General features: G+C 39.8%; 1 protein-coding gene across 1 annotated transcript in view; it reads left to right on the top strand.

Moving 5' to 3' along the window:
* Positions 1-24946, top strand: part of grik2 (glutamate receptor, ionotropic, kainate 2) — a 537576-nt gene that overhangs the window by 242908 nt on the left and 269722 nt on the right. The window contains exons 7-8 of the mRNA XM_055163917.1: positions 10440-10583; positions 18949-19056. Coding sequence (XP_055019892.1) covers positions 10440-10583; positions 18949-19056 — 252 coding nt within the window. The remainder of the gene's footprint in view (positions 1-10439; positions 10584-18948; positions 19057-24946) is intronic.

Here is a 24946-nt window from a genome sequence, read left to right on the forward strand (position 1 = left end):
TGTTCTTACATTGTCAGAGACTCTATTAAAGTCTATATGTCAGTGAAATGTTGAGTTTCAATCTGTTTATTTATATTTAAAATGTATTTTAAATAGGCCCGTAGGCTAAGACGGTTTGAAAAATAGCAGCCCTGTCAAGCTCTCTTTCTATGCCATCACAATCCTGGCAAATTTCAAAGGCTCAGGCTACGTTTATATGATGACGTCTGAAGAGAAAACGCAAAAGTGGTGTCGCGTCTTCACTTTTTATTCCACATTTAGAGAAGTGTTTTCAAAAGTGTGTGGAATTCGCTAGATGGTGATGGATGTGACGTAAACTCGAACGCGACGTGAGCAGATCTGACCAGAGTTTTGCGTCTTGGGCAGTGTAGATGGAAACACTACGGTGGAGAGTATTCAACTTTTCCACTCTGGAGGGTGGTTTCAGATTTTTGCGTTTTTAAGCCCCAAAACACCATCACCGTCTAAACGAAAGGCACTTCTGTTAAAATATTTTGTCGTTTTTACCTGCAAGCGTTCTCGTGTAAACAGGCCCTAATTCCAAAGGGTAGATTTAAGAACTGCTCAAGGTCCATGGCCGCAGGAAATTGTGCGGATGCTGCAGCCGTAGTGGAGAGCGGGAGATTTTCTTTGTTCCTAAATAGTCAGAGACAACGTTCTTAAATTGTTCTTACATTCTCAGAGACTATATTAAAGTCAGTAAAATGTTGAGATTCAATCTATTTATATTTAAAATGTATTTTAAATAGAACCATAGAGTAAGAAGGTTTAAAAAAAAAACAATAATAACGTTCACAGCACCATGGGTTTAAAGTTACTTCCAGCAGCCTTGTCAAGCTCTCTTTCTATGACTTCACAATCCTGGCAAATTTCAAAGGCTCAGGCTACGTTTATATGATGACATCTGAACAGAAGACACAAAACTGGCATTGCATCTTCACTTTTTATTCCATGTTTAGACAAGTGTTTTCAGGAGGAAATCTGCGTGCATAGGGTGTGTGGAATTCACTTGGTGTTGACGCTCAGTGATGATGTATGTGTCGCAAACGCGTACGCGATCTGAACAGATCTGACCAGAGTTTTGCATCTTGGGCAGTGTAGACGGAAACACTACGGCGGAGAGTATTCAACTTTTCCACTCTGGAGGGTGGTTTCAGATTTTAGCGTTTTTAAGCCCCAAAACACCATCACCGTCTAAACGAAAGGCACTTCTGTTAAAATATTTTGTAGTTTTTACCCGCAAGCATTCTCGTGTAAACAGGCCCTAATTCCAAAGGGTAGATTTAAGAACTGCTCAAGGTCCATGGCCGCAGGAAATTGTGCGGATGTTGCAGCTGTAGTGGAGAGCGGGAGATTTTCTTTGTTCCTAAATAGACAACGTTTTTTAATTATTCTCACATTGTCAGAGAATATATTAAAGTGTATATGTCAATAAAATGTTGAATTTCAATCTATTTATTTATATTTAACATGTATTTTAAATAGGCCCATAGGCTAAGACAGTTTGAAAAATAAAAATAAAAACTTTTTCACTTTTTCCCTGTTTAAAATTACTTGCAGCGGCCCTGTCAAGCTCTCGTTCTCTGACATCACAATCCTGGCAAATTTCAAAGGCTCAGGCTACGTTTATATGATGACATCTGAACAGAAGACGCAAAAGTGGTGTCGCATCTTCACTTTTCATTCCACATTTAGACAAGCGTTTTCAGGAGGTAATCTGCGTGCATACGATGTTGCAAAAGTGTGTGGAATTCGCTCGGTGGTGATGTATGTGACGTAAACTCGTACGCGACGTGAGCAGATCTGACCAGAGTTTTGCGTCTTGGGCAGTGTAGACGGAAACGCTACGGTGGAGGATATTCAACTTTTTCACTCTGGAGGGTGGTTTCATTTTTTTGCGTTTTTAAGCCCCAAAAACGCCGTCACCGTCTAAACGAAAAGCACTTCTGTTAAAATATTTAGTCGTTTTTACCTGCAAGCGTTCTCAGATGAAAGGATTTTTTTTACAAACACTTAAACCAGCGTGAACCAAGCTAAAAATAACTCCAGATATGTTTTCGATGAGTGGATAATTTTATGAAGTGGTTAAAAGCTCAAATGAGTCAATTTTCTGCAGAATCCGTGTCCACCGAGGCGGTAACACGCGTCGAGATCGAACTGAAATCCCCCAAAATTTCGCCCCAAAAAACGAAACTCAAATCTCAGTTCTCCCGCGTCGTCATTAAACCTTCAGACGAGAACAAAGCAAATGGAGCCTGGAGTTACGTTCATCTGTTTTAAAGTACCTCTTGAACTGTTGCTTTTAACTCTCACTCTCGCTACAAAGGCAATCCCATTTCCTCCATAGCCCTCATATCCCATAATAGTCTTTTCTTTATCGTCATGGCCGCGGCATCAGAAGCTTTTAGCATGCACAAAGTGGTTTTGCATATAGGTCTCCAGTCATTCTGTTCAAAGCACAATTTCACTTGACATCATTATTTGCTGCGCTTTACGGCCGCTCGTGCTGAGTGCAAACAGCGGCCACGTTGAAAAGAGCGCGGAGGTGATTGAAAATGCATTTGTTTGAAAGATGTGGAGAGAGGGGGTCAGGGTACAGCCTGTTTGACTCATCCAATGTAAATACGCGCGAGGCCACTGTGTTTTATGCGCCGAATGAGCCCGACGTGAGTGAGAGGAAGTGAGGGGGAAATACATGTTTGAGAATAATGCGAGGCAAAGGAAAGCAAATTGCAAACACCGCCGCTATATGTAACTACAAGACATAACTATAGATTGGGTTCGCGTGATGATGCAGATGGTTTGGTTTGATTTAGAGTTAATGTCTCTGTAAATATATCGTGGTTACGTATTACTTTTGTCTCTAAATGCCGCGCTTTTTGTGGTGGCACTTCCGGTTAAACGTGGATCCCGTTCATGTCAACGGAGAATTTGGGAAACGTTTTTTTTTCTTAAATTTGACCTAACCTCGGTTCATTTGTGTAAAATGGTCAGTTTTCATGTGAACCAACAAGACACACTGCACTGATTCTCTCGGAGGCTTTAAAACGGATTTATCGTCCAGATTTAATTTATTTGCTGTAAAAATAGGTTCCGTACAAAATAATACAACCCGAATCACGAACTTCCAGAAAATAAGGTGGATAACATCAAAACAAAAAATGGAACAGTCTCTGGTAGCTAAATTAATTAGGGTTTCCACAGTCATGGAAATCCTGGAAAAGTCATGGAATTTTAGCATCTCTTTCACTCAACTCCAGCGTTCTGTTAAGTTCTCATGAGACTATTATGTTTATTTCCAAACGTCTGCGCCTTTTGTTTAAAAGAGACGACAATAAATGCACTAATACCAGCGCTTCATGCTCAATTTTTTTGTGAAATGCGATTTTTTTTGCAAGGTCGTTCACGTTTCCAATTAAATGTGACTTGTATGTGATCTCCAGTGTGAACTTTAAACTTCCCAAATGTGTCCTGCGTGAGCATTGGAGGACACAATGACCTCACACACAGCGAGTGCGCTCAGTGTTTACGGAAGTCGCCTAAACGCTGAGCTTGTCTCCCAAAATACGGTCGAGTTCTTTGTAAAATGGCCGCTTCGTTTGAGTCCTTAGCCTCCTTGTATTTGGCTCGCAGGCTCTTCATTTTTCGATGACATTGGAGCCAGGACCGTAGACCAGGATTGTAGCCGCACGCGACCATTTATTTGGCATAATTTCAAAAACCGTTCAGTTCTGATAAGACCCTCCAATTTGGCCTGAATCCCCCCAAATATGAATTAACTCGCTAACCTTGTTTTCTCTCCATTGAGTAAACTTCGAGCCTGACGTGTAGGTGGGATGAATGTGACCTGACCGGATATGTATCGGTTTTAGGAGCACATGTCCAAGTCTACATTCAGACTGCAGCCTGAAGTGACTCAAATCTGATTTTTTGGCCTCTATGTTCCTGTATCTGATCTTTTAATGACAGTCTGGACGACACAGGATTTTTTTTTTCAAATGGGACCCAGGCCACTTGGATATGTGCTCCTAAAACTGATACATATCTGATCTTTTGACATGCGACTTCAGTCTGAACGGTCAGGTCACATTCATCCCACCTACACATCAGGTCGGAGTCTCGTCAATGGAGGGAAAGTGAGGTTAGTAAGTTTATTATTTGGGGGAATCGCTGTATTCAGGCCAAATTGGATGCATCTTATCGGAACTGGGCGGTTTATGAAATGATGCTGGTCCTGTCTCCAATGTCACCAAAAAATAAAGAGCCTGCGAGCCAAATACAAGGAGGCTAAAGACTCAAAAACAAACGAAGCGACCGTGGACGTGTCCATTTTACGGAGAACTGGACTGTATTTTGGGAAACAAGCTCAGCGTTTAGGCGACTTCCGTAAACACTGACCGCGCTCACTGAGTGTGACGTCGTCGTGTCCTCCAATGCACATACGAGACACTTTTGGGTTGTTTAAAGTTCACACTGGAGATCACATACAAGTCGTATTTAATTGAAAACATGAACAACCTCGCAAAAATATCAGATTTCACACAAAAAAAAAAAAAAATCCAAATTGATCATTAAAAGATCAGACACAGGACGCATAGGAGGTGAAAAAATCGTATTTGGGTCACTTGAGGCTGCAGTCTGAATGTGATAACTGCTGAAAATTCATCCATAGACACACATGAATTATCTCCCTTTCATTCCAAAGCATCAGTAGTTGAATTTCCACGACGCGAAAAAACTCAACAAAAGCCCTAGACATATTTATAGTCGACGCAGTGATCAGAGGGCTGAGAGAGTCTGGAGTGTAAATTAGTATTCTTTTATCACACATGGCTCATATACGGCGTGATCGATCTTCTGTGTTGTGATTCCTCTTTAAACACGGGCTCTCAGCAGAAACCATCAAATATCCATGAGGATTGTGGAGAGCGGGTTTGATCCCTCATAATGACCAAGAGCGCTGTGTTTTTCAAAGGCACTCGCACTGGTGATTTGCTGCACGTTTTGTCCTCCATTTTAATGCCTTCTCCCTCCTCCTCTTCTTCTCCTCCTCCTCCTCTTCTCAATCTTACGTTTCTGTGGCTATTGGCAACCGCCGGATAATACAAAAGAGCCGTGTAAGCCTGGGTGATGACAGCGCCGTGAAATGTGGCGTCATGATTTAAATCGGTATATTTTAACGTTTGCTTGCATTCTCATGTTGTCCGACGTATTTAAGAGAGACGTACACTGACTGTAACGTGAAACGATAAAATAAAAATCTTGGCTTTGGTGCACTGCCTAACATTTCTGGAGGCGTGTTGTGTGTTTGTCCAAAGAGTTTCACAATGTCCACGTTTGATTCTGAATTAATTGTTCTGAGTTAAAGGGCCCATCTCATGTAAAATAACTATTCTCACATTGTATCTTCTGCACATAAACAAGCACAATTTGAGTTTTGGAACATCCATTACACAATAGTTATGAAATTTTACTGATTTCTTCGAGACAGTCACAGACTAGGAACTATGAAAGACTGACTATTGCTCCTCCCCCCGCCCGTCCTGAGAAAACACAGGCTCCGCCCTCCAAACGTGACGTAGACTCTGAGTGAGCCGCCCTTCCTCCGCCATCTCAGGGAGGGAGGGGGAGACAGATGTGCACCCTGATAGCGGCAGGAATAAACTTTTATTCATCATGGAGATACAGCGCGTTCAGCCACATGTGTTGGACCCGGAATCAGACGACGACTTTGAGGAGCACGAAGCTCAAGCACCGCGTCCACATCAACTGAACATTACTGATTGGTAAAGAATGAATAAACACTAGTAAATAAACTTATTATATCGTGTTCACTGCAGAGTAGAACAATGAGCTTATGCTGTCACTTTTGTTTTGGTGTTCATGTGGGAATTGTCAGTTGATGTAGGGTGGAGTCGGGGTGGAGGCGGTGGAGTGGGGCATTGCAAAGTGCTTTCTGCTACGTCACACATGTCATAGGTGTAGCTGCCATGTCATTGTTGTAGCAGACTTTAGTTCGTTGTCACGTGGGAGGTGGCAGAAATACACTGCAAATTGTTAAAAAAACAACAACAAACAAACACAGAATCAATCTAAAAACCATTTCGGCGACATACACAAGGCCCACACATCTCTCTTAGAAGGTAGAAAGCTCTGAAAAGTTGATTTTGCATGAGACGGGCACTTTAAATAGTTCTGAATGAAAATATTCTCCTTCGAGTTTACATGGAAATAATAATTCTGAATCGAGGTTTACACAAGGACGTAGGTTCGGTCTCAGCTTTGGTTGAAACATTATCAGATAACCCCCCCCCCCCATGAAACCAACTGATAGGTCACGTGATTAACAGATGAATTATATAATATTTACTTTTTGTATGATGTACTCTGCAAAAACCAAACAGCACATCTTTATAAGAAAGGGTCAAATGAGATAAGAAGTTGCGTATATGTTTTATGAATTCTTTCCAAAAACACACAGGGCCTGATCTTGTCCCCAGTCGTAGCACTTAGCGCAAGTGTGGGGTGTGGAGTTCTAAACAAGAGGCCTGAACATCAGGTGGAGCAGACTGAGGGTGTGGTGTGGCGCGTTTAGTGAATTGCCAGAATCGTAAAACTAAATAGAAAGCGAGTCCACTGAAAAACAACATGTAACATGCTCAAGGTTTCTTTTATTTGGAAATATATTAGGATGATAAATGCTTCACATTCATGTGTCAAATCGCAGCCAAAATCGGGCAAATTCTCCTATAGTGTGTTGCGGCCTTAACTGTTGTATTTGGAAGACAAAGAATAATTACCTCTTTAACAGTTTCAGTTTCTATTTGAAATATTAGTTTGGTCTTTTTACATAACTTTATTTGTCCAGTGATCAGAATTTGAAGTACAATTAGAGCCAGTGAAAAATTAACCAGAACAAATGAACATGGCCCAAAATCCAAAACAAATTTCCAGTCTCCGAGAGGCCTTACTCTGTGTCAAAGCTGCTCACTCTGTCGTTTAGACTGGAGCCCTGAAGCCGATGCAAAACAGTGAGGCACGGGTCACATTTTGAAAGCTCACTGCGGATGATAAATGCTCAACATTCATAACATGTTCGTGTGGTGTGCGGGAGTCGTCCTGATGCCCTCCCGCAGCAGAGCACAGCCCCTCGCCCGCTCCCTCTAGCGGCTCAGCTCTGCTCTATAGTTTGGTTTGATCTGGATCTGCACATTCACATGAGGCCGATTACAGCGATGTCCTAAAGTCTGTTTCTTACTCTGTCTGTGTCCTAATGCTGCGATGTCGATTTATTCACATTCTCACTGCTGGACTCTGCGCACATTCACTGACAGCTCAGGGCTGTGACAGTGGAGCAGACACACGTATCATATCAGCCTTAACATCAGAAACATTTATATGACAATAAACGTATTCCATAATCCGCAAAACATTCACCTGCGTGGGACCAAATGCACTTGACCCGAGAGACGAGAATGTGAGGGGTCTGCGCTAGCTGCAGTCCCATATGGAAAAGATATAGACAAATCATACACCATTTTAACATGTTTCATATGAATCCTAAAAGATTTGTATATGACAGTGAACACACTTACAAGATCTTTGGTAAATATGTGCAGCGTGAAACATAAAACTTTGTAACCTGCAAGGCCTGAATATGACACTAATCCCACATACAAGTGTTGGACAAAGGTCATTTATTTCATAGAAAAACAAGTGAAATGATGATTGTTTCCTTAAACTTGATTGCTGTGAGTGAGAAAGAAAATTATCACAGTGTGTGTTTGTGTGTGTGTTTGTCTATATTGACTTGTAATATTCCAAAGAGCAGCTATACACTTATGTTTTTTTCACATGCCTCAACTGACAAGACGTCATATCAGTTACAAATACCAAGGTACTTGTAATTGTCCTCCATATCTGCTATTGTTCATGCTTGAATCAGCATTAGCATTAGCATTAGTTCGCTCAGTTGGTGAGTTACTGGATTCCACATGGTAAATCTGGGTTCAAATCTCTTTTCAGACTCTGACCGTTTTTTCTGCGACATATAATTAACTCTTTCCCCCCTGGAACAACCCATACATGTGTTACTAGGGCTACACCCATAGAGCACAACTGCATAAAAGAAAACAGACTTCCACGAGTGATTATAAATGATTTTTACACTCATGAACTTAATTGTAACACAGACATATTTGTATCTCTGGAAACCTTAGACTCTGAACTCTTCATTTATGGATGTTTAAATGTGATTCAACTCATTTATAGGTGTATAACAGCTCACTGAAAATGAGAGTTTACCTGGTCAGGTGCAAGCTCGAAAACAAAAAACTACATTCAGCATTTGATATATACATGTTCTGAGTACTATATTCATAAACAAATAAAAAAATATACTTTGTCAAAGTATTTAAACAGATTTCATATCACCAGATACAGTATAGCCAAGTGTACACCTGTTTTTACCTGTTGTTCACCTGTGTGCACCTAATTCATTTTTTTCCATTTAGCTTATTCAACTCATTTAGCTTATTATAATATAATAATATAATAATAAAACTCTTCCCCGTCAGTGTGTGTCCAGTATTTGTCATCTTGGCTATTTTCTCGTGTGCAGAGCTCCGCATAAGCGTTTTTTCTGTAGCGATTCTGTTATAAATCGCATCTTGGAAAAAAAACTGAAATATTTTAAAGGACTCGCCTGAGCAACATCCAGATTTCAAGGCAATTTTGGTTCATAATCGAGTATAAAGCTCAGATAGTTTGTTGGGACATCGCAGGACTCCACACAGACGCATCAGCGGCATCTCACCTTCTCCCCGAAAGTCCGTCGCTGTCGCTGTTTTCCACTTTATAATCAACTTCAACATCATCACTTTGAAATCTATAAAAGTCACTTTCTCTAAACTTAATCATAAAACACGTCTGCTCCTCATTATTTCTAAAACTGTGTGCCGCAGCGCCGCCATCTTTCCATTGCACGTGTTTCGTGTTGTGTTTTTTCCGGAAGCTACCATCGTCACTATTTCGATTAACTTCGGAAAAAATCGGCGAAAACATATCCTTGAATCCTATTGGTCAGTCTAGTGTGGGTTGTAGTGGCTCCACCGATCACAGTCTCTGTTTAAATGTGAAAAACCGAGCCATTTCTAAAGGTCGTCAAATCTCGTCTTTAGTGATACGGCGGAGGAGTCAAAAGTCGTCATTAAGGGTCCAGGGGGGTCGTCAAATGTCGTCTTCATGGGGGAAAGAGTTAAAGAATACAAACATTACATGGAACATACAAAGAAAATGTAGTTTATTATGCACATTACCTGTAAATGTCATGCAAAATGTTCACTTTATCTTTACTAGTTTTCATAATATAGTTGTATGAGAAAAATGACACATATAAACCTTATATAAAGATTTACTACAAAGACACTGGTAAATTCTTATATTTTTTTTCCAGTTTTTTTCCATATGGGGTACCTCAGGTGAGTCCGTGGTAGCAGACTGCCAGGACTCGGTTTGTCGTTACATCGCGGACACAAACATGATCCAAACCACACACTTACTTTGGAATTAAGTGTTTACATGGTCTTTTAAAAGCAGAGTTCATTTTTATTCATAATTAAATCATTTTTATTTGGAATTAAAGCTCTCATGTAAACAAATATGTTTTTTCTCTAAACATACAGTAGCTTTTACTTCATTGCAGGTCTATTTATTGCATAAAAATACAATGAAAAACAGGCATTTTCATTGTGAGCAGTGCTTCCTCTGGGTAGTGTCGTGGTTTGGGATGATTTTAGTCTTGGTTAAGTACACTTCACTGCCTCCGTCGTGTTATTTTCTACTTTGTAATTGACCCTCTGGTATCGGGAGAATGTGGTTGATAAGAATTGACTCCAAAACCAACTCAACTCAACTCAACTTTATTTCTAGAGCACTTTAAAAACAAAACAGTCGACCGAAGTGCTGCACACCAACAGATAACAAACAGTGACAAATACAGTTAAAATATAATACAATACAAATACAGGTAAAAAAAGTCAACCCTCAAACTGTGTTAAAAGCCAGATGAATAGTTACGAGAAAGAAGTTTAATAATATGAGGCCCAGATGAAAGAAACCATCAGTATTTATAATTTATGAGAATGAGATTACAATATGGGTGTACATATTTAGCGCATCGGGCAAAACATTCGGCAGCTGCCACACGGAACAGTGACACAAAGGGGTTTTCAGCCGTAATTCACTTAACATAAATAAGAAGCTTTTCCTTTAAGACTAGAAACCTCCGATTCCTGGGAGCAGAATGTTGTAAATCTATCCGCACATCTGGAGACGAGCAGAGGAAGATTTCATGCTTCCTTTCCGTTTCTGTTGTGCTTTTTTTTTTTTTTTTTTTTTCAGTCTAACGTTTGCCTCTCGTTTCCCCTCTGTTTTCCCAGACGGACGCGGCGCTGATGTACGACGCGGTGCACGTGGTGGCCGTGGCGGTGCAGCAGTCTCCTCAGATCACCGTCAGCTCGCTCCAGTGCAACCGCCACAAGCCCTGGAGGTTCGGAAACCGCTTCATGGCCCTGATCAAAGAGGTACGGCCACGCCCACTTCACCAACACTGTGTTTAGAGTCAAAATCAGGACTAACAACTAGAATAATCAGATAATAACCTGCTCACCTTGTAGTTTAGACAAGTGAGTCTTAACCTTAGGCCAGGGACTAAAGTAAGACCGCGAGCAGGGCCATAAAATCAGAAGAATATACCGTATTATTTGGACTATAAGGCGCACTTTTTTTCATGGTTTGGGTGTTTCCTGCGACTTATACTCCGGTGCGACTTATATATTAAAATGTTCACACTGAAGCGGCGAGAGGTTCTAGTCTTGTGTGTGAGTATCTGCTGCTCCTGTTCCTCCTGTACCACTGTCACTTGGCTCTACTGCGCATGTCTCCTGCAGAAAGAGCCCCTGTCCTGTCTGTATCATGTCAGTCGATCGCACAATTACTTCTGTTACCAATTCAAACAAACTTATAAAGAAGACTGAGACTGAACACAAATGCCCCCAATAAGAAAATCAGATTTTGCAGATTACAAGCTGCAAGTCGTGAAATCTTCAGCTGAAAACAATAATCGAGCAGCAGAAAGAAAGTTTGGAGCGAGCGAGAAACTTGTGACACCGGGAGGATGCACCATGAAACTTTCCTGAAGTCACTGGATGGATGGACAAAGCCTGGACTTCAGTGACACCGAAACCATCCTGTCGGGATTCAGACCCCGTTTACACTGAAACTAATCTGCGGCCACACACGTCGTTTTCTGTGCCCACAATCCTTCCTTATCCACACAGCTTTGAGCACATTTGTTTACGTTTTACAGAAACAAAACTTAAAACCACATGTCTAATTTGCATAAACGAATCACCCAAAAAACAGTTCGCTATTGTGTCGCTGATGCGGTTCAGCTTCTGTCAGACTAAAGGACACGACTCAGTGGAATATGAGTGTTCTTTCTGTGACAGAGGGGTGTTCTGCTGATGGTGAGTCTGTTCATGTTGGAGATGGTTCATGTTAAACTTTTCAGAGATTATACATCTGCAGGTCGTACACACAGACACACGTTTATATGAATGGACATATATTCTAGCCTCTTAGCGTTTTGGCGGTGAATTACTTCGCTGCGCACAGACCTACATCAGTATATCAGCGTTTTCAGGCGTCCACACAGTGCTGGATCAGATGAATTCATAGAAGCTGACGGCACCAGGTCTCTGGAGCTGTTTTCAGTTGGATTAGAGTGGACGAACACTGCACCCACAACGAAAACAACTCGAATACGAACTAGTGTGAACGGGGATTCAGAAAGGCCGGAATAATTCTAACTGGAACTGATGCTGAGTCTGACGACAGCGACACAGAAGAGGAAGCGGCGCTCTGTTTACCTCCAGAGGTCGAGTGACACCGAGGATGAAGAATTGAATGGATTTAGTGATTTGGAGTGAGATGGAGAGTTTGTTAAACTTGTTCTTTTGTTTATGTTATAGTTTATCTGAAGAACTGTTCATATGTGACGTTAACAGTCTGTTGTTCTCTGTTCTATTGTTTTTACTAGAACTTGATTTTCAACAGGAAATGTCGGTTCCTGGTCTCTGATTTTATAAAAATGATTTCCCCCAAAAAGTGCGACTTATATTCCAGTGCAACTTATATGTTTTTTTCTTCGTCATTATGCATTTTTTGGCTGGTGCGACTTATACTCCGAAAAATACAGTAATACATTTAACGTGAGACTGGGCCCTTAGGGAGTTTGTACAAAAAAAGTCGGACCCAATGTAAAAAAGTGCAGACGTCTTCAAACAAGAGACGCTTCTGACTCTTGTATCAGTTTATCAGTTCAGATTTCAGTTTTCTTAAGATATTTCTAGACTTGAACTTTGAAGAATTTCAGTTTTTAGATGAAACATTTTCTAGATTCATTTCTGCTGAACTCTGACCAGACTGAAGCTCACATTTCACGTTAGAGAAACTGATGTGACTGATATTAGGTAAAATCCAAACACACACACAAAAAAAAGCAGAACTCGAACTTGCATTTTTTTGTTTTGTTCGTACTTTTATTTTATTTATAACAGGATAAAAACAAAAGAGAAGCTGGATTGAGCGCTCTAAAAATACATCTGAACAAGTCAAACCCAGAAAATCAAGACATTATTCTGAAATCAAAACATAATCCTCTTTGTGCTGAACGAGAGAGAAGGAGAGAGAGAGAGAAAGAACGTGAGGAGAAAAAAGAGAAAGAAAGAGAGGGGGAAGGACAGAAAGAAAAGAGGAGAGACAGAGAAAAGAAAGGGTGAACGAGAAGGAGAGGCGAGAGAAACGGAAAGAGGATGGGAGTGTGAGTGGAGGAAAAAGAAGAGGAGGGAAGGAGAGAGAGAAAAAAGTGAGTAAAAAAAGAAAGGAAGAGACAGAGGGAGAAAGAGAAACAGACAGAAAAGAGAAAAAGAGAGGGTGAGAGAAGAGGAACGGGGGAGATAGGGGACAGAGAGAGAAAAAGGAGGAAAGGAAAGGAGAGAGGGGGAGAGAAACAGATGGAGAAAGGGAGTGTGAGGGAGAAGAAGAAGAAGAAAAGGAGAGGAAAGAAGAGAGAAAGAAATAAACTGAGTAGAAAAAAGAAAGAAAGAGAGGGAGGAAGAGAAACGGACAGAAAAGAGAAGAGAAAAAGAGAGAGATAACAGAATGTGGATGAACAGTGTTTTATCCTTGACGTAGCTCGACTGAAACGATTGTTCTAGTGTGAAGAGCATTTGTAGGGAGTATTATCTGGCACATAAGGGTGAGTTGTTCTGCAGTTGTAGGGAGTATTATGTGTTACATACAAGTGAGTTGTGCAGTTGTAGGGAGTATTATCTGTTACATAAGTGTGAGTTGTAGGGAGTATTATCTTTTACATAATGGTGAGTTGTACAGTTGTAGGGAGTATTATCTGATACACAAGGGCGAATTGTTGTACAGTTGTAAGGAGTATTATCTGTTATGTAAATGTGAGTTTTATACAGCTGTAGGGAGTATTATCTGTTACATAAGGGTGAGTTGTTGTACAATTGTACAGAGTTGTGCAGTTGTAAGGAGTATTATCCCTTACATAAGGCTGAGTTGCACAGTTGTAGGGAGTATTATCTCTTACATATGCATGAGTTGCACAGTTGTAGGGAGTATTATCCGTTACATAAGGATGAGTTGTAGGGAGTATTATTTGTTACATAAGGGCGAGTTGTGCAGTTGTAGGGAGTATTATCTGTTACATAAGGGTGAGTTGTAAGGAGTATTATCCGTTACATAAGGCTGAGTTGTAGGGAGTATTATCTGTTACATAAGGGCGAGTTGTGCAGTTGTAGGGAGTATTATCTGTTATGTAAAGGTGAGTTGTTGCAAAGTTGTAGGGAGTATTATCTGTTACATAAGTGTGAGTTGTAAGGAGTATTATCCGTTACATAAGGGTGAGTTGCACAGTTGTAGGGAGTATTATCCGTTACATAAGGATGAGTTGTAGGGAGTATTATCGGTTACATAAGGCTGAGTTGCACAGTTGTAGGGAGTATTATCTGTTACATAAGGCTGAGTTGCACAGTTGTAGGGAGTATTATCTGTTACATAAGGCTGAGTTGCACAGTTGTAGGGAGTATTATCCGTTACATAAGGCTGAGTTGCACAGTTGTAGGGAGTATTATCCGTTACATAAGGCTGAGTTGCACAGTTGTAGGGAGTATTATCCATTACATAAGGCTGAGTTGCACAGTTGTAGGGAGTATTATCCGTTACATAAGGCTGAGTTGCACAGTTGTAGGGAGTATTATCCGTTAGATATGCATGAGTTGCACAGTTGTAGGGAGTATTATCCGTTGCATATGCATGAGTTGTAGGGAGTATTATCTGTTACATAAGGGCGAGTTGTGCAGTTGTAGGGAGTATTATCTGTTACATAAGGGTGAGTTGCACAGTTGTAGGGAGTATTATCCGTTACATAAGGGTGAGTTGCACAGTTGTAGGGAGTATTATCCGTTACATAAGGCTGAGTTGCACAGTTGTAGGGAGTATTATCCGTTACATAAGGGTGAGTTGCACAGTTGTAGGGAGTATTATCCGTTACATAAGGGTGAGTTGCACAGTTGTAGGGAGTATTATCCGTTACATAAGGGTGAGTTGCACAGTTGTAGGGAGTATTATCCGTTACATAAGGGTGAGTTGTACAGTTGTAGGGAGTATTATCCGTTACATAAGGCTGAGTTGCACAGTTGTAGGGAGTATTATCTGTCACATAAGCGTGTCAGAGCTGTTTCTTATAGATGTTTCGTAGAGCGTGAGAAGAAAAGCAGGATTACAGTTCTATATGTGGTGAGTCTTTGAGCTCTTCTCTTTCAGACGCTCAGATGAAAGCTCAGATTAAGATTATCCGGAACATGTTTCAAATGGAGAAAAAAAAAAAAATGGAACATGCCGAACCGGGAACTGCCTCACAGCAAATGTCGGCTCTGGTCCGTGCCCAAAAACAGGAATGTGGAATATTCTAGTCAGAACTGTTACTCATGCCTCTGACTTGTTCTTGTAAACTCTCACAAACCCACAATAAGACAATAAACTATTCAGATTTGTACCGTTTTAACACTTGAAATTGTAACCATCGCACTGCAGAAAACTAAATCTAAGTTAAGATGACGTGAATTAAGAAAGTTTTGAGTAAATTTCACTTGACAAATAAATCTATTATCTATTATCCACCAGTGCAACAAGACTTTTTGCACTTAAAATATGAAAATGAAACATCTTGCTACACTTAAAATAAGAAAAACATTTTTTTGCACTCAAAATATGAAAAACCAACAACTTTTTGCATTTAAAATATGAAAAACCAACAATTTTTTGCATTTAAAATAAGAAACAAAATTGAATGTTGCTTGAATTAAGTAAAACACACTTATTCCATTGGTAGATCATTTTATTTGTCAAGTTGAATCGACTCAAATAAAGTCAAATGTTCTTAATTTAAGTCATTTTAACTTACCTAGATATTTGTTTTTTTTTCCAGTGCGATGTTTTAATTTAGCAGTTGGGGGGGTCCAGAGTTGGTTGCGTTATTTGGGGGTCAGAAAAGTACACGTGGGAGGTTTGTCTATTACCGTATTTTTCAGACTATAAGTCACACCAGTCAAAAAATGTGCAATGAAGGAGAAAAAAACATTGTGGGGAAGCTGGCCAAAGTGGTCAAAGTAGGAGGCAGATGACACAAAAAAAGTGTCTTTATGCAAATAAAATTTATTTTAAAAACAGACTTCTGGGGTTCACCAACAAAAATACAAATAGACATAAAATAAGTAACTGAAAGCAAAACCACCAAACACCTGCACAGAAGTCTCTCCCTAATTAATGACACCTGCTTGCCTTTTATACTCCGCCCAGCAGGAAGTACCTCCCCCAGGTGAGTAACGATTCCAGGTAAAGCAAAGCAAAAGGTGTCTTTCCAAAATCAAAATGTTTAAACATAAATTAAGGTGAATTTAAAATAAGACAAAGGTCCACTTTGTCACACATATATAAGTCGCACTTTTTGGGGGGAAATTTATTTTATACAATCAGGGACCAGGAACCGACATTTTATCTTGAAAGACAACTTATAGTAGAATAGTAGTAGAATAGTAACAATAGAATAAAGAACAAGAGGCTGAAAAGGCGTTTAATATGTTAACGTGACATATTAACATAATTAAGTGCACCTTATAGTCCAAAACATACGGTACCTCTAATGTGTATGTGTAATATGTAATGTGTTGTGTGTGTGTTTGTGAGTGTGTTCAGGCTCACTGGGACGGTCTCACTGTTTGTGTGTAACGTTCAGTGTTGGGGAGTAACAGATTACATGTACCACAGTTACGTAATCAGAGTACAATTTATGAGTAACTGTATTCAGTTACAGTTACTGTTTCATTGAGTGGTGATTGTGATAATACTGTTACTTTGTTGAAATAAATGGATTACACAACGGTATGTTCCTGTTTACACATTTTGGGCTAAACCAGGACTAAACCAGGACTGAACTAGGATTAAACCAGGTCTAAAACCAGGTCTAAACCAGGTCTAAACCAGGACTAAACCAGGAGTAAACCAGGTCTAAACCAGGACTAAACCAAGACTAAACCAGGAATAAACCAGAACTAAACCAGGATTTAAACCAGGTCTAAAACCAGGACTAAACCAGGACTAAACCAGAAACTAAACCAGGATTAAACCAGGTCTAAACCAGGTCTAAAACCAGGACTAAACCAGGACCAGGACTAAACCAGGACTAAACCAGGAAAACCAGGTAAACCAGTAAACCAGGATTAAACCAGGTCTAAAACCAGGACTAAACCACTAAACCAGGAAACCAGGATAAACCAGGTAAACCAGGTAAAACCAGGACTAAACCAGGACTAAACCAGGTCTAAACAATATGACACCTGACAGTAGGTGAACATAAATTAAGGCAGCAGTGATTTCATACAGAAATCATTTCTCTATCAATAATATTTTTTATATGCTTAAGTAAAGTCTGGGCTTTTTGTTTTCTTTTAGCAGATAAAACAAAATATCTCATGTTAAGATTTCCTGGTCTTTGCTTCTCTACAGTAAACAGTCGCTTATTCATGGAGACTTGGGCTCAACAGACAATTTGAAGAGAACAAACAAGAATTTTCAGGATGTGGTCGCTACATTCATGTTGTTTTAAAAAGCACGACAATATCAAATAATCCAAAGTATTCAGATTACATTACTCAGTTTAAGTAATTTAATGGATTACATTACAAACTACATTTTAGGATCTGTAATCTGTAGGGGGATACATTTTAAAAGTCACCTTCCCAACACTGGTAATATTTGTGTGTAATTTGTGTGTGTGTGTGTGTGTGTGTGCAGGTTCACTGGGATGGTTTCACTGTTTGTGTGTAACATTTGTGTGTAACATTTGTGTGTAACACGTGTGTAACATCTGTGTGTAAGGTTTGTGTGTAACATGTGTGTGTAATATTTGTGTGTGATATTTGTGTGTAACATGTGTGTGTAATATTTGTGTGTAACATGTGTGTGTAATATTTGTGTGTTCAGGCTCACTGGGACGGTCTCACTGTTTGTGTGTAATATTTGTGTGTAATATTTGTGTGTGATATTTGTGTGTAACATGTGTGTGTAATATTTGTGTGTAACATGTGTGTGTAACGTTTGTGTGTAACGTTTGTGTGTAACATGTGTGTGATATTTGTGTGTAACGTTTGTGTGTGATATTTGTGTGTAACATGTGTGTGATATTTGTGTGTAACATGTGTGTGTAATATTTGTGTGTGCAGGCTCACTGGGACGGTCTCACTGTTTGTGTGTAATATTTGTGTGTATTTTGTGTGTAACATTTGTGTGTGATATTTGTGTGTAAATGTGTGTGTAACATGTGTGTAATATTTGTGTGTGCAGGCTCACTGGGACGGTCTCACTGTTTGTGTGTAATATTTGTGTGTAATATTTGTGTGTAACATGTGTGTGTACATGTGTGTGTAATGTGTGTGTAACATGTGTGTGTAACATGTGTGTGTGATATTTGTGTGTGCAGGCTCACTGGGACGGTCTCACTGTTTGTGTGTAATATTTGTGTGTAATATTTGTGTGTAACATGTGTGTGTAACATGTGTGTGTAATATTTGTGTGTGATATTTGTGTGTAACATGTGTGTGTAATATTTGTGTGTAACGTTTGTGTGTGATATTTGTGTGTAACATGTGTGTGATATGTGTGTGTAACATGTGTGTGTAATATTTGTGTGTGCAGGCTCACTGGGACGGTCTCACTGTTTGTGTGTAATATTTGTGTGTAACATGTGTGTGTAATATTTGTGTGTACAGGCTCACTGGGACGGTCTCACTGTTTGTGTGTGATATTTGTGTGTAACATGTGTGTGTGATATTTGTGTGTAACATGTGTGTGTAACATGTGTGTGTGATATTTGTGTGTATGTGTGTGTGATATTTGTGTGTAACATGTGTGTGTAATATTTGTGTGTGCAGGCTCACTGGGACGGTCTCACTGTTTGTGTGTAATATTTGTGTGTAACATGTGTGTGTGATATTTGTGTGTAACATGTGTGTGTAATATTTGTGTGTAACATGTGTGTGATATGTGTGTGTAACATGTGTGTGTAATATTTGTGTGTACAGGCTCACTGGGACGGTCTCACTGTTTGTGTGTGATATTTGTGTGTAACATGTGTGTGTGATATTTGTGTGTAACATGTGTGTGTGATATTTGTGTGTAACATGTGTGTGTAATATTTGTGTGTACAGGCTCACTGGGACGGTCTCACTGTTTGTGTGTAATATTTGTGTGTAACATGTGTGTGTAATATTTGTGTGTAACATGTGTGTGTAACATGTGTGTGTACAGGCTCACTGGGACGGTCTCACCGGGAGGATCACTTTTAACCGCACTAACGGCCTGCGCACAGACTTCGACCTGGACGTGATCAGTCTGAAGGAGGAGGGGCTCGAGAAGGTCAGAAAACTCATTTTAAAACACACTGTTTTTCCCTTAAGTGTCTGCCTCAACTTCGTTCTCTGAGAGTCACCTTCTGATCGCTCTGTGGAGACTGTTAAGGGACCTGCTTTATGAGGACAAGACTCTGGAACTCAACCCGATTTAAAGGTCCTATACTACACAAAACGGACTCTTGTGGGCTTTAAGTCAGGTTATAAAGTTGGTACCTCATCAAAACGTTTTATTTCATTCACACATGTTTGAGTACACTGGAAAAAAAACAATATCTAGTTAAGTTAAAATGACTTAAATTAAGAACATTTTACTGTATTTGAGTCGATTCAACTTGAAAATTAAAATTATCTACCAATGGAATGAGCGTTTTTTTTTTTTTTTTTTTCTTAATTCAAGCATTATTAGATTTTGTTTCTTATTTTAAGTGTAGCAATATGTATTTTCATATTTTAAATACAAAACTTTTTGCCTGATTCATCAGACGGTTTCACTTTGTGGAAACTGTCTGACCTCGCAGCATTAGGATTTGTTCTCTTGACAGTAGGCGAGTACTCTTTTTATTTAACCAATCGCTGCTGTTTGATCGTGATGTATGTAATGCGCCAAATCCCAATAATAACGTCTTTCCCATTTATAAAATTGACCAAACATTCTCTTTGTTCCGACTTTAAATCCTCGATCTCAGGAATCGTTGCCAACACAAAATGTATGCCTTCGTCTACATCCATCTAAAAAAAAACAAAAATCTTGTTCCACTGGCAGATAATTTTACTTGTCAAGTGAAATTTACTCAAATCATAATATAACTTTTTAATTCAAGTCATCTTAACTTGACTAGATTTAGTTTTTTGCAGTGTAATCCTTAATTATTAATAGTAATTTTCAAGTTAACAGCTACGTCAGCACTGAAATTATCCAAATCATTCTACTGAAGGTGTATGGAGTTTAAAAACACACTTAGGGCCTGTTTACACGAGAACGCTTGCAGGTAAAAACGACAAAATATTTGATCAGAAGTACCTTTCGTTTAGATGGTGACTGCTTTTTTGGGGCTGAAAAACGCAAAAAAATCTGAAACCATCCTCCAGAGTGGAAAAGTTGAATACGCTCCACTGTAGTGTTTCCATCTACACTGCCCAAGACGCAAAACTCTGGTCAGATCTGCTCACGTCGCGTGCACAACGCCACTTTTGCGTCTTCAGTTCAGACCGTCATCATATAAAAGTAGCCTTAAAAGAACACTTCCTACATCACCACATGACATCACAAGGTGGAACAGAGTGTTTTCAGTTTGAGAGAAGAACTCAGTGTAAATATGCAGGGTTTGTGTGTTAAACATGTGTGAATGAAACAAAACAAGATTAAACCAGATCATAAAATAACATAATATGGCCCTTTTAATCACTGTGGCAATGATTCTATTTTATTTACAGTCTCTCGCTATATCGTATATATTTTTTTTTGGTGCGATTTTGCATGCCTTTTTTTTACAGTGTATGAATGTGCATTGTGTTCCACCCTGATTGACAGGGACTGTAGATCACTGTCCATCAATCCTGTACAGTACAAAATATGTTCAGCTGCCAAATTTACATAAATGTTCGATCACCAGCTGTGAGATTCTGAAGAAGTTTTCTCAAAACAAAACCCACAATGTTAACAAAACGTTCTGCACTGACAAAGGCTCCTGCGATCGCACACAAAAGGCAGAGGAAGATGCAAAACATCGCACAAAAAGTTGGACTTCTGGACACGCTGAAGGAAGGGAGAAGTGCTGTAGCAGAGTCCTGTGCCGGGTCGGGTACCCGCAGGCAAATAGTTGCTGAAACAGGGGGTTTTAACGGGAATTTTACGGGCAGGTATGCAGGCGGGTAGTAGGCTACCGGGTAGACCTGTATGCCGCAACACCAGTCCTTCCTCAGTCCTAGGTTAGTCCTGGTTTAGTCTTGGTTCAGTCCAAGGCGTATGCAGCGCAAAAGTTTGATTTAATCTGGGGTTAACAGGCGGGTGCGGTGCTGTACTGCAGGACTCTGCGCTGTAGAGCTCCATTATGGAATAAATGAATCTTCAGTTCGTTACATAAAGATGAAGGAAAATAACAAAAGGACGACATCAACAATAAGTTTTCAGAAGGATGTAAAAAGTGTTGTAAGAGTCCTGTGTGAGAAAAGTGTATAAAGTGTGTGGTGAGGGGTTTTACAGACTTAAAACAGATATAATAATTGTAAAATATAAAGTTAACTACTTCGCGGATTTCACCTATCGCGGGTTATTTTTAGAACGTAACTCCCACGATAAACGAGGGAACACTGTAGTTATATTTTTAAGCATTCTGAAATCAATCGAGAAGCGCGAGAAACTATTGGTTTAAAAAAAAAAAAAAAAAAAAAAAAACGTGTTACCTGCCTCTGAACACTCTAAGCTCCTACACTGAGAGGTTAAAGTCAGTCCCACTCTCTGCACTCTTCACACCGCGGCAGTCCATGTTGCATCAAAGCTCTGTCAGACTGCGGCACATTCCTGACCACTTGTTACCACAGAAACCGCTGTAACCTCGGATTCTTGTGGAAATCCTGCGTGACACGGTTTCGCTGTAGGCGTTTTAGCTGGGGACTGTGTGACACTTTTCACCCGCGGGCTTGGCTCTATTATGTGAATGCACAGTGGCAGTGAGCGCTCCCCTCTGCTCCCGCACTCTGTGTCATTAGAACACTGTGCCCAGATGTACCGAGCGGCTCCGGCCATTGCAATGTTGTTCTTGTCAAAAGTGCCTCGTTCTGATTTCCTCGCTGACAGAGTGCAGCGTTATCACAAAATATCTGGACTAGAATCCTGCTGTCAGTGGCTGGGGGCTGATTTCAGATTTTGCATGTGGTTATAAAATCAAATAGGACGACACTATATATGGGTCAATGACAGGACGCCTCAATTTTCTGTCCAATTGCAATTTATTCAGTTAAAAAAGGTTCAAATTTCAAAATAATTCACCTTATATCTGTAGTACCTCTAAACTCCTTGGAACCAAATCACTTTTTTCAGAAATCATTAGTTATCATGCATGTTTTTTGTGCTTAAAGTGTGGATATTATACGTATACTATATATGTACAGATTAGACGATCAAGTTGAATGTCCAAAAACAAAAAGGAAAACTGATCTGGATGTACATATCAAAACATATACATACACATACAAATATAACAATAAAACTATTTAAGGTTATTCTCGGTCGCACCACATGACATTTTTTAAGGTCAGAGTCAATTCATGTCCATAAAAACACACTAAAAATGCTTCACATAAATGATAAACATAGATTTATGCAGACCTGATATTGTAAATATTTGAAAAAAAAAGAAACACATACTTTAATTTATTTTATTTTTTTTTAAATGTGCCTTTTGAAAATCCTTATGTTAAATTGTTGTAACTATGGAATCACAAAGGCTGTAATTATTTAGATCATTAGAACATCCTCAGTAAAAAAAAAAAAATCATTCTGTCCAATGTTTTTGGAATGAATACACTGAATAATAACAAGGCACTACAGTGTTATTCACTGCACCATCGGCCACTCCACCACCAACACTCACCACTTTCACACTAGGACAGGGTCTCCAATCATTTTCCTCCAGTGCACTACTTTTACAAAGTGAAAATGCCAGAGAGCTACTAGTTTTAAAACATAAATCATTATCCATTTATTAGAGTAGAAAGTTGGGCATCAAAATGATACATGTGCAAAAGTAAAAGGCATTTAATTCATCAAAATTTACTTATTCAACACAACACACGCATCAAGAATCTCGGACTTCCGGTCATCGCGCAATCCATACTGGGAAGGATTTTCCAAAAAAGTGAGCATCCATGTTTGTTTTCCTAGTGGGATGCGTCCATTGACAAAGCTGATCTTTTCGAGTCTTTTGAACCATATCGCTTTTGTTTCTGGTTCTGATATTTTAGTTTTGGGATTCAGACATCGTAATCGTGTGGTTGTTGGATCGTAACAGCGGAAAACGACTCGAGAAATGGGCTTCAGAAAGTTTACAAACTCCATACCTGCAAAAGGGAATCAGATGTGTGCGACTGCAAACCTCTGTTCAAACTGTTTCTCTTCCCAACGGAATTGAAAAATAGTGAAAGGCGAAGGTGATGGGCAGGATTGATCCACAGGAAGGACGAAAAATCATCCAGAGTTTGTGGTGAACATTTTGTATGTGGAGCCATCAAAGCAGGATCCCGTTTGTTAATCGAGAGGTGCAGAAGACAAACAGACTGAGCTGCACTTTCTGGTTCTTGTGGTTTTACAGCAACATCACGTCTTGGTCTCTTTGCAGTGGAAGGTGTTTCTTGGTGAACAGCTGGAGCCTTTCACTTTGGCGTTGACTTTTTAAATTCGTAAAACAGGTTGAGCGAGGGATCGGGATTTTGCTTTGTTGTCGCTCCACATACAAAACGTTCTCTGCAAACTCGGGATGATTTCTTAGTCAGTCAAATGTTTCTTTTTTGGTCCTTCCTGTGGATCAATCCTGCCCATCGCCTTCGCCTTTGACTCTTTTTCAATTCCGTTGGGAAGGGAAACAGTTTGAACGGAGGTTTGTAGTCACACACATCTGATTCCCTTTTGCATTTATTGAGTTTGCAAACTTTCCGAAGCCCGTTTCTCGAGCCGTTTTCCGCTGTTAGGATCCAACAACCACATAATTACAATGTCTGAATCCCAGAACCAAAATATGAAAATATCAGAACCAGAAACAAAAGTGATATGGTTTAAAAGACGTGAAAAGATCGGTTTTGTCAATAGACGCATCCCACTGTAAAATCAAACATGGAGGTTTGATGCTCACTTTTTCAGAAAATCCTTCCCAGTATGGATTGCACGATGACCGGAAGTCTGAAATTCGTGATGCATGTATTATTCTAAACCTATATTTGTGTCTGAAGAGAGGAGCTGCACTGCACTAGAACTAATACAGTGAGTGATCAGAGTCCTGGCAGATCTGAGGAAGCTCTTGGATTAGTGGAAGTGGAAGTATACTCCTGAGGGACACACTCACCTCAGCGAAGACGCACATGTGCTGTTTTGTTCTTTGTGTGTTTTTAATAGAAAAATAATCTTGTAAAAAACTGTAGTCTAGACCTTCAAACTTGGTCAGAAATAAACAAGATCCTTGGGTTTGTTTATATATTCAGAAAATGCTGCAGTTTTTTATAAAACAGTTTTAAAATATATTTTGCTAATCTAATTCCAATTGCAATACTGTATTTTAAATATTGTAATGTTTTTTTTGTTGTTTTTTTTTCCCCAAAATCGTGCTGCTGTACAACCAAAAATTTTAAAGTTACTAGATTGTGATTGTGAACAACAGTTTAGTCATTTTTAGTTGCAGGTTAAATTCCCAGATCATGTTGAAGTTTTCTTTGTTTTGGCCCAGTCCTTAAACTTTCATTCTGAGTGGAGTCACCTCTCCACAGATCTGACCTGTAAGTTGACCTGGTGGCATGTTTCTATGAAGACCTGCAGAAAAGTGACACCGTAGTGACTTTGTTTAGTTCTAGAACAAGTGTATTTGTGTTGGCCTCATCTGCACAATAACGAGGCCACAGCAGAAGCTCGTCTCCCACACAGAGCCCCGTGTCTCTGAACAGAATCCTCCGACTCTTCATGTGCAGACAGTCTGATTCTGTCCACAGAGACGCAGAAGAAGAACACACTTCCCTTTAGTCCAATTAGCATGAGCACAGTTAGCTTTAGAGTTAGCTCAGAGTTAGCTCCAGCTCCCAGGCGTTTGTTTATGAAGACACGAGGCTGTTCTGCTGCTGGAGTGAAGGATCCTCAGTGGAGCTCTAACCCCAGCTGAGTCTGAGCCTTTGTCTGCGAAAGCCCTCGTGTT

This window comes from Boleophthalmus pectinirostris, unplaced genomic scaffold, assembly GCF_026225935.1.
Source record: "Boleophthalmus pectinirostris isolate CB_2022bp ecotype Guang Dong unplaced genomic scaffold, ASM2622593v1 HiC_scaffold_6, whole genome shotgun sequence".
Lineage (NCBI taxonomy): Eukaryota > Metazoa > Chordata > Actinopteri > Gobiiformes > Gobiidae > Boleophthalmus > Boleophthalmus pectinirostris.